The sequence below is a fragment of the Acanthisitta chloris genome, unplaced genomic scaffold, assembly GCF_000695815.1.
Source record: "Acanthisitta chloris isolate BGI_N310 unplaced genomic scaffold, ASM69581v1 scaffold22162, whole genome shotgun sequence".
Classification (NCBI taxonomy): domain Eukaryota; kingdom Metazoa; phylum Chordata; class Aves; order Passeriformes; family Acanthisittidae; genus Acanthisitta; species Acanthisitta chloris.
This window is the reverse complement of record NW_008661352.1, coordinates 13,207-24,319: the sequence shown is the minus strand read 5'-3', so window position 1 is coordinate 24,319 and position 11,113 is coordinate 13,207. Positions and strand designations below refer to the sequence as shown.

The 11,113-nt window shown below is 39.1% G+C and overlaps 1 protein-coding gene across 1 annotated transcript in view; it reads right to left on the bottom strand.

Moving 5' to 3' along the window:
* Nucleotides 1-2,617, bottom strand: part of RAD54B (RAD54 homolog B (S. cerevisiae)) — a 25,563-nt gene extending 22,946 nt beyond the window's left edge. The window contains exon 1 of the mRNA XM_009070212.1: nt 2,422-2,617. Within this exon, the coding sequence (XP_009068460.1) occupies nt 2,422-2,446 (25 nt within the window). The 5' untranslated portion in view covers nt 2,447-2,617. The remainder of the gene's footprint in view (nt 1-2,421) is intronic.
* Between the last annotated feature and the right edge of the window lie 8,496 nt (nt 2,618-11,113).

Genomic DNA, 11,113 nt, shown 5'->3' with positions numbered 1-11,113 from the left:
GAAAGAGTGGGAGTTCCTTCTTTTAAATAGCATTCTAGTGGTTGAAGCTTTCACATAAGAAACAGAAGACATACATAATTTATTTTCTTAACTCAGAGAGGTCAAAGTCACATCTCTACTTCAGAATTCTTTACCTCAGTTGCTGAATTTGTGAGACTTTGGATAAACAGGCTTGGATCCTCAGTTGGGCCAAAATTAAAAAAAAAAAAAAAGGCATGGCAGTGTAGACCAGCAGTTAAATCACTCAACTGTGAAGCAAGAGGCAAGGCCTCCCAAGGTTTTACACATATTTTATCCAACAAACACTATGCATAAAGAGTGCTGGAAGCTGTTTGCAAAGCTCAGGGCTCCCACTTCCAGGAATGTGAAAAGGTTGGGAGGTGAAGGTCTGGGTTTGAACTCCTATAAGAGAAAAATTACTGAGGTGTTTCACAGCCTGAGCAAGTGCTGAAAAATAGTCTGGTCAAAAGGGAAAGGAAGATATTTTTCTTCCTCTCCTCTAAATGTATGCTAAAAGCACACAGTGAAGCTTGTTTGGTTCTTGAAAACACACTTGCATTCAGGAAAGAGCTGAAGATACCTGAGCACAAGAGAATGCACATGCCTTCCTAAACAAGGTGTCTGGAGAGGGCATGTATGACCTCTTCTTTGCATTTTTGTTTTCTGTTATTATCTCTACATAGCTTCAGGCTGAACTTACTGAACACAGGTGAATCCCTGTGCAGATTCTAGTCTGAAGGGCCTAATTCTAAGACAGGGTGAGCTTTAAGGGTAGATGGAACCAGGAAAGGCAAAAAGCAAACCTACAAAACTCAACTGTTTACGCAGCTGCCGGAAATAACTGTTTCTGTGACATACAGCAAATTACAAGACAGCACGTCCTAAATTCTTTGTAATGCATTATTAAGGAATTAGGACATTGCAGGGGAGAGCAGTGAAATGTTCTGCTGCCTCAAAAATGAGCTATAGGCTGTGCTGGTTTTAGGTTCCCATGTGCCATCTTAGATCCAGCTCTGATACGCCTAAGAAAGAAACAAAAACATCTTCCATTGCCCTTTTCTTCCCATTTAAAAATAATAATCCTGGATGCTCATACACATTCACTATGAACTTCTGAGTATTAAATGCAATTTTGGAGCCAATCACCATACCAGACCTTTCCTTCTCACACAGTGGGCTTAATAATTACAGAAATTTAAAACTCATACTGCATAAATTGGCCAATTTATTATTTTATTAGAATCAATAAGCATTGAAAGCAACTCTGAAAGGGCAAGTCAGCACCAATGGCATGAGTATGATTGTGCTCCCTGACACGATCAAACACAGCAAAAAGACTTCTACCAGTGAAAATCAGAATGTTAATTTTTCTATTGTGTTTGTTGCTAATTCAAGAGGACAGGACTTGAAAAAAACACAAGAACAACAGGGTGGTGGCTGATGCATTCCAAGCATTACTCTCTTTCTCTCTGTCTTTTTCAAAAACAAGCAAGTCTGTACATATATTGCTTTGATATAAATAAATTCAAATTAACTTCTAAGCCACAGATTGATTTGCAAATCAAAACTGCCTGGTACTAACAATGTCATGATTGTAACAAAAGAGCAGAGAAGCCATCTTGGACCTAAAATTAATCAAATTATGTTTTGTAGCAACATTGTTCAAACCTACTCCTTTATAGAATATATTTGGCTCCGTTAGCAAAGTAAATTCTTGCTTTGCTTTCAGTAAAAAATTACAGCCTCAAGTTGACTGCAGCCTATGGTTTGCAAGTCTTATTTTTAACTCTGATATCAACCCAAACTATGTCTTACAGCAGCAGCTGCTGCTAAAACTACGAGACTAAAAATTGCCACACAGTTGACTTTGGCTGGGCTGGAAAATGTTGCTGTTTGACTGTCTTTCCAGCAAAGATAATATTTTTAGCTGTTTGACTGGCTGAAAAGTAGAGATCCGACCTCCTAAACTCCCAGCTGCTACACTGCCGACTGGAATATCTACAAGGAACTTACCTGTATATTTTCCCCTAATTTTAACACTTTGATTTCTGCATTCGTGAGCAACCAAATCAACTACTCATCCCTCATTTGGCATTTCTGCCAGATTAGTACAGCCGTTGATTTCCAGATCCTCTTTGGACTAGCATTTGGTGTTTCAGGAATAATGTTATTCAGCCTGCCCCAGCCTCCCCCACACATCTGCCTTGTACATGAGAAATATAAAGCTTTCTTGCAGTCTTCCCCTCTCCCTCCTAAAAACAAAACCCAACAGCCAAACCAAAAGACCCTACTGTTTTTTCATCCTGTGCTCAACAACAATATGGAGAACTAAAATGTCTAAAGAGGTGAGTCTCTTGTAATGCAAAGCACAGTGTTTTTATGCCAGTTGTTCCCTTACACAAGTATGCAAATCTACAGTACCTCTTCCAATGTCTTTGCCTTCCATATCTTTCAATAATACTGACTTTCCTTTTGTAATAAGAATAGCATCGCCTTCCCACTTCTTGTGCTTTTTCTTTGATGCCTTACACCACACGACACTGAAATACTTCGCAAGGCAGTCAGGTGCTTCCTGAGCTGCTTCTTCCTTTGCTGTCCCTGTTGTTGGCAAATACAGTGCATCTAAAAGGGAAAAAATAACAAAGAATATCTCAGGTTCTCTTGACAAAGTGTACAGCCATTTGCATTTCAAAAAAATCAAGGACAACCTATACATTTCATCCTATAGAAACAAAGTGGTGCATTTTCTGTCCTGGGCTGCTTATGGTAAGTTTGGACAGAGACAGAGCAGCACTGTAAAGACTCATCCTGAAAAAACACCCACTAAATTGTTTCAGAAGGTATGCAGTTCCAGGAAAAGCACATTACTTGGTAAGTGAGCTCCTGATTTGACATACATACAAGATGATGAGAGTGGAGAAGGAACAAAAGAAAAGGCTGGGGAAAAAAGCAAAAGGAAAACAACTATAGTAGAAAATGAAAACAGGGCCCTGGTGAGATGGTGGTGGGCAATGTTCTAGAAACAAGGACAGGAACACAGAACCCAGGAAAGGGAACAAAGGAGGCCAGTAACCAGATCTGGATCTGGAGTCATCTGTACCAAGTGGCAGAATAACCATAACTGTAACAACACAAAACATTATTTCAACTCCCTTCCTTGCACCCCTTGCATATCTTGAAACAGACCATCTCATAAGTTTGCAGCAACTCAAATGCAGTTACTAGGCTTAGACTGATTTAGATTTGCCAGCAGTTACCTCACTATAAGTGTCAAGGATGTAAATATTAATAGGAATTATTTAGGTCAATAAGGTTAAGAAATCATAATAGAGCAGACAGCACTTGATTATAATATCAATTAAGAATAAACACATGCTTTCCAGAGTTAGCAATCTGAGATAAGTAATGGTAGATAAGTCTCCAGCATTACCTAAAGGAATATCTGCAGCATTCCTTTTCAGCACATGCACAGCTTCAAAGGGAGAATCAGACTAATTTTCATTTAAATACCCTTGCATTCTGGTTAAAAGCTTAAATCGGTTTGCTCCTTTGATTCCATCTGGGATTCAACACCATACAAATCTGTTACAGAAAAGTGCTTATGCCACAGACTAACCTTTCCAAAATTTCCAAGCGTGCTGGTATTTAAAGGAGAAGCAGCAAGAGGAAATTTTTGCTCACAGTAATGGTCAGATTTATCACTTCTACATCTAACCTACATATTCTTAAAACTGTGGAATACTCCCTAAGTTACATGCCTAAAATAAGGGCAATTTTTCAGACTAACATTTACTAAAAAGTATTATCTAAGTGAAAAGAGCTATATTTATTGAAGAGATTTTTCTTACCAAAGCACTCAAAGAGTTGTATTGCCTATATAGAATTCCGTGTTAACACAGTGCCTAGAGCAGACAGGATTTTCCATACATGGATGTCTCTTCAGGGCATTAGCAAACATCTGTAGAGCTTCATGTGGCAGATGCCTCCATCTCCAAGGAGTAATGGAGCAGCTACTGAACACTGGTGTGCCACTGAAGGATGAGAAAATGGAACAGAGCAGCCCTTTTTGAAATGCAGGGGATTCTTTGTAAACGAATCCTGGTAAATGAGCCAGAGAGTAATAATAAATCCTTACAGTTCTGTAAAAAGGTACAAAGGCTCTATTGGATCTTTATTAATCACGAGTGATAAGATTTAGAGAAGTGAAAGAGAGAGAGGGGAAACCTATACCTTGCTAAAAATACAAGAGACTAATTTCATTCTATATTGAGCTTGTAAACTGATTCAATAGATAAATAGAAGACCGTCTTATTTTTGTTTCTCAAACTGATTCTCTGAGTTTAATCAGCAACTTCTTTCCTCATATTAAGATTTTAAACTGTTACTGCAAGAACTGGAGATTTCATTGCAGAACTTTCTTCTCTCTTGATGGATGGCCATCCATAAACAAACGACCATCTCTTTGTCTCCTCCACTGACCTCCCACATGAGTTTAGTGACCCCTGAGATCTCTTTTATGGTCACTGCTCTTTTCCTCAGGGAGTCCTGCGTGGTGTTATCTGAATCACCAGTAGATTAACTTTCAAGTCAATAACAAGCCTTCCAACTCTTCTTATCCCTACTTCATTTAAAATAATTAGAAAACCAATAGTTTAGAAACAAAGCTGGAAACTGTTAGCCTTTTGTAGCAGTGACTTTTGCTGGAAAGGATTTCCAAAGCAACCTGCCCCCAATGAGGAGCAAACCAGGCACCAGTATTCCATACAATGTTCTACCATGTTCCTATGGGAAAAATGAAAAATAATAGCCTCTGCAATGTTCAGATTTCTTCCCTCAACTTGTCTTCTGAATTATCATAAGTTCTGTTTATAGAAATATTCAATATCAATTTGTTTCCATGCTATAAATTATTTTCCTTTTATCTATAATTACAGTATGGTTTCAGATAAAAGTGTAAGGGAGGGATTTTTAATTAAACATTTTTATGTAAAAAATAATTACATCCTCTCGAAATTATCTTTCATAGAATTTCCTTGCATAGAAAACCTGTTCACCAACAATGCTCATTAGGTATTTGCATTCAACCTTCTTTTAATCTTATCAGTTTTATTTGTATTCAGCATCGCACCTATTTAACTTCAAAGATTTATTCCAGTGCAATAGCAGAATATTTAAATTCAATAAATACAGCATCATGAACCTTTCAGGAATTGAAATGAGCCTTGTATGTTACACACAGGGACTGAGTTCGGTGTTTGATGCAGGGGTACAGGGAGCAATGGTTTCAACAGAAAGGCCTTGCTGCTCACTGACCGTAGACAGGATCTGAAAGTAGCTGAAAGCAGCTGACAGAATCTCAGCTGGGATTGCTGAGACCCTGGGAGATAAACTGCACCTGTAAATTCTGAGCTCTGCCGTTAATCAGTTTGGAGTGAAAATAATAAGTAACAGGAACTATGCATAGACCATGGTATGAGAAATCTCATGCCCACTCACTTCTCTCCCAAACAGCAAACTGCCCAGCCTGGCACTGCGGTTTGCTTAACCAGGAAGAAACCGTAGCAAGCAGCAGGTCTCTCCTGCCAGAATGAAGGGCTCGGGAACTTTAATGAGATGGCTAACAAGGCTTTGAAAAATTCCACAAATAAAGCTTTCTCTCTCTGGTTGAGAAAGCAAGGGCTTAAATGTCAAGACATAAGCCACAGCCTAGCTGACATGAGGAAAAGTTTCAGCAGCCTCAGGAAGGTGATGATTTACAGAAATTGGGACAGGATCCAAGAGAGGGGACAGGGAGCATTCCAATGGCAAACTAGTTTAACTAGTTTCTGACGAGAAGGATTTAGAGAAAACGCATTGATTAAGTGCATTAGCTTACTCCCAATGCAGCAAGAAAGTAGCTGCATTATGAAAGACTACAAAAGGTAACTCAAATGTGCACTTTCGGTCGACAGAGCACTGCAGCTTGCAGCGCTGTTACCGTGAGGAGTGAGGGGCATGCTCCAGTGAGCAGGGCACTAGACACCTTGGTCTGAGGTGTGGTTTAATGGATCGCTTAACCTCATCCAGCAGGCTGCTGCCAAAGCCCAAGAGCTCACCTTTCCTTCCCTCTCCCTCTCTGCTTCTCATCCACCACCCACAGGCAAGCCAGCCCAATGGATCCCAGCAGCAACTACAATCAGATGGGGAAGAGGTATCTGCACTGTGGAACAAGGAGACTGGGAGGCTGCCCATTCTCCTGTGGCAGCTGTTAGGTTGGGGTGATTTTGAAACTACAGGACCTGTCAAGTTACCCAACACCTCTGTACTTGAACTTCCAGGCCGTAAGCATGTATGGACCAATTGGGAGTTCTACCTCAGCTGCTCTGAATCTTCACAATAAAAAGCACCATCACAGTGCAAAAATTACAGTTTAAAGAAGACAACTTTGATTCAATTTCTGCTCTATAGTGCTAAGGAATAATTAAGAAATAGACTGCAGTAAAAGGAGACTTGGGCTTCAACTGAATCACAGCCAACACTCAATGCAATGCTCCTCTGCAGCCTCTTCAGTCACTCTGCACACATACCATCAATCTGCTTCACAAAGCCAGCACCAACTCCTTCTTCTGAGCAGAGGAAGGAATCAAAAATTTCCTTAATTAAATTATTCAAAATATTTTGAGAACAGATGTTTATATAGTAGTTAAATGTCTTGTTGCATATGAAGGATATGTATGTCAAACTCCTAAGATATCTCACGAACAGTTAAAGAAACATGAGACAGATAACATCATCCTTCATTTGCAAAGTGACTTCAGTCTAATGATAAACTTAATACGAAGTTAACATGTAAATGTATATTACTCTGCCTCCAAGATGGAAAAATACGTAATAACTCTTCTCACAGCACCTCTGTGAGACTTTTATGAGGAGTACAACCCGTAAGAGTCAAGCTGACTTGCCCTAAAACCACAGGAATCAATGACAGCTGGGATTACATCCTAGAGCCACTTGATTACAACCCACTGCTTTGAACCTGTCTCTCCAACACAAAACGTGTATGCAATTCATTTTGCACGTGCCAGCATCTTTAGCAAACTAAAGACTGATATTTCAAGCAGGAATATTTTCTTTGAAAAACACATCATTGTTTTACATACAAAATTATTTTTAACCAAAAATTTTAAGTATTTTTAAACTGCTGTGTCAAAGCCAGTTTATATGCATATCTTTCATCTGAAACACCAATCGAATTAGCCTCTAGATTGCTGAACATGCAATACTATAGAGATCTCCATTAGCAGATTTTATTTTACTTGGCCAGGCCTTCATCAGTCCATAGTACATCTCTCATGCTAGCTGTCTCAGTTCAAGCACACATATTCACACACATGCACAGTGTACAAAAAGAATGGCAGTGAAAGAAAAAATCATTGTTTATGAGAACAAAAATCACAAGTTAATGCAGTTTTAGCCACAATAAACTCTTATTCCTTGTAGAAGCTCTACTAACTCAATACTCTGGGGAAGAATCTAAAAATCTGGGGAGAAGACAATGTTTTTGGGTTTTTTTTGGCTGAAGTAAAACTTTTTCCATTCCTGAAAGTTAAAAGCTCTTGGAAATAAACGCAGTTTGCACATTCTCTTCAGCTTAATTTCCTGAGGATTACACACTGGACATGCTCTAACTGAGGCCGAGAATAGGTTTCTCTGTAGTCACAGCTCTCACTGCTCCGATCAAAGTTGGGTTGTTTCTACGCATGCCAGGAGGGAATTTTTCCTTGGTCCTCTCCTTTGGACACAGTATCTCCTCTCCTGACACCAAATAGGGAAAAATAGCAGTGGGGACAAAGGTCAGTTACAAGGTAGAACAATTTGGGAGACGAAGCCTGAAAAGAAAGACTACTGCTGGAAAGGAAGGCTGATGATAAACTGGTGGAAAATAGACAACTGGGTAAAAGATCATAAGGCTGAACTGGAAGCAGAGCTTGCAGGGGAAGGCTAGAAACCACGCAGGGAGTAAAAAGAGTAGGAAAACAACAGATAATGTTAGGAGGAGGGTTGGGGAAAACCAGGACTGAGGTCCAGTATAAGAGTCAGTGAGTGGAGAGAGAATTAGGATTTTCTAAGCAGGAGCTGCTGCAAGGGAAACTTACTATCCCTCATCTCTGACCCTCAAAATTCAAGACTTGCTAAAAAACATACATCGAGGGAAATCAAGGGATGACTTGGGAGGAAGCAATGAGAACAAGATCTGATTAGGCAATGACAGGGAAAACAGAAGGGGAAAATGACACCTGTTCTGCAGGTGGGTATGGCTGCAAGGGAGATTTAGGTGCAACATGAAAACAATTAAGCTCCTGAACTGGATCCATTTAACAGATCATGCCCTGCAAGACAAACCCAAATCAATTCCAAATTTAGGACTAGTAGAAGACCCAGAATCTGACAAATAATTTCTAGTGGACTTATCAGTGAAGGCAAGGCAGAAGCTAAAGCTTGGATTATCATATCACTTTCCCTAAAGTCTCTTCAGTATATTCTGCTCTTCAACCTGAAAAATTTTCAGTCTCTGTTTCTTTGCTGTCAGCAAATACATGCAAAAGTCACTGGGCAAAGCACTGCATACCACAGTATTGATGGTCTTTCTACACTGAATTCAGTGACCTCCTAATGCAGTAACTCACATCATTACTCCAAAGGGGAAAGGTAAGTTTTTCAACCTTGACTGTCTAACATAGAGGAAAACATCTCATTATATGGAATAATCCATTTAGAAATGTTAATTTGCTTTAAAAACCAAAATATAAACATCTACAACTTCGTGGGACAAAAACTACATCACCCACCCACCACTCCCATAACCCAGTTTCCATTAAGGAATAGTTCTAAGGTTGAGAGTCAGGCAAGGTTTGAGTATCTGAAAAACAAGAGCATTCCAGTGACCTGATTTGCCCCGCTGTGTGTATGTATTAATGATAAAGTCTTCACAGAAAACATGCTGCACTGCACTGCCATGGGACCTCTTGCTCCTTCAGTGCAGAACTGAACTGCTGGGAAGGCAGGAAAAGTGGCAGGAAAAAAGGCTGCTGCTTGCCTGTGCCATCCCTGAGCTGCCTGCTATGAACTGCAAAAGGTGTGGGATGAAGGAGGCCAAGACTGCAAGGACAGAAAGTTCATTCTTGTGGTTATATAAGCTGAATAATGCCTGAGAGAACTGGACTTTACTTGCATGTCTTTTAGAGCTCCTTTGTGGTATAAGAAAGTCATTTAACCCCAACTTTCAGCAGTAAACATTTGTCTGAGCATCTGACTTGTAATCCAGTCTTGTTTGCATTAGTAGTGAACACTCACGTGTATAACTGGAAGTTGTGGCTGGGAAAGGTGAACTGTATGGTGTAGTTAAGCACTGGGACAATGCAGTCCTACCTGATTCAGTCCACACCTTCCATAATAATGGGATTTTTTAGTTTTATTTTCTCTGCGCCTCAACTCCACTTCATCTGCTAGAAAGTGGAGATTATACCAACTTCTTGTACCACAAGGATGTTGTAAAATGTAATTACATGCATGAGGCACTGAGATGCCAGCATGAAGGGCACCAGAGGGAAAAGAATCAGCTACTTAATTCAAAATAGTTTGAATAGTGTGCTGAAAACAAGGTGCACAAAGAGTGGGAAAGAGAATACTGTATAGTGTCTCATTAAGTGGACACAGTCCATTGTGTGAACTGAAACAGGCAAGGAAGTCTACAAGAATATAATTTTTAATCATTTACTTAATGCCTATACCCAACAGAATGAGAGGGCTGGGTTTGGATTGTGCATTTACAAGTTTTTAGTTACTTGAGTTTGTAACCTTAATTTTATTTTCTAATAGGAGCCTTCTATGTACAATACCAGAGATGGTAGATGTACTTAATTTGAACAAGTAGGAACAAAACTCTCATCGCCATTTCATGAAACATTTACCTATTAAGGGTATCAGCTGCAGAGGAAGGAGGATGGAGAGCACACGCTTTCAAAATTACAGCTCCATGGTAGAAAACTATTCTTCCTAAACCTCTCAACTGTCTAAAAATCCAACTGACTCCAGCTTTCACTGTAAAAATTTAATGAACTAAGCTGAAAGCTTCTGTCAAGGCCACAGAAATAGATGTGCACTTCTTATTATCAAAGGAAAATGCAGCATAATTGAGAATTCTGAAAGGTTGCAGGCATCATTTGGTGCAGTGAGACAGATCAGCTGGGTGAAACATTGGAACCAGTCAAATGCCAAATCGACTGTTTACTACACTTCTTAATGTTGCCAGCCATGCTGGAAGTTGTTTTGATTAATTTGTCAAGTAAAGGGGGTTTTTACTTAAAAAAATAAATGCAAAAGTGATGTCAGAAAGCAAAATTTATTCTTGGGTTCTGTAAATATTGAATGCTATTGCAATAAATTACAGTCTAAATGGGATATGTAAGACCTCCAAATATTTAAATTACAAAAACAACCCCAAAATTACTAAGAAATAGTAACAGACTATTACACAATCACAGACTAAGTGTAGGCTTCTCAAAAAGAGAGTAATTTTCTGAAGCAGCTTGTAGAGATTTAAGTGTGCATCCTTTTGTGTTTAAATGCCAAGGTACACAGCTAAACCCACATGTGGTACATATGAAAATACACAGTCTGGCGTTCTCTTCAGCATTTGCTATTACTTCTAACATTTTTTATGAAAAACAGAACTATTTCCCTACTACACAAAATCTCTGTTCCTAAAAATGCAAAGACTTTTAGATCTGTAACAAAAAGCAAGCAGGCAGAAAGGGATTTATTAAGATTATGTATCCTTCGTATTAACATCTGTTTTAGCACATATTGGAAGGAAAAACACTTTTAATGTACTGTTTGTTTGTTAATGGCCATCTCTGATTTCCCTGGATTATAGTAAAGAGTCCTTAAAATACAAATAATCAATAAGACTTATGCCCACTGTCACAAGCACGAAACACAATATATTCCTACCCTAAATTATTTAAACAGGACTGTTTAAAATGTATGACATTACCCTGGAAAGAGGCACACAAAGGATGAGTCATAGTTTTTAGAATTTTCATGTGCTATGCAGCAATGATTACTTGCAGAG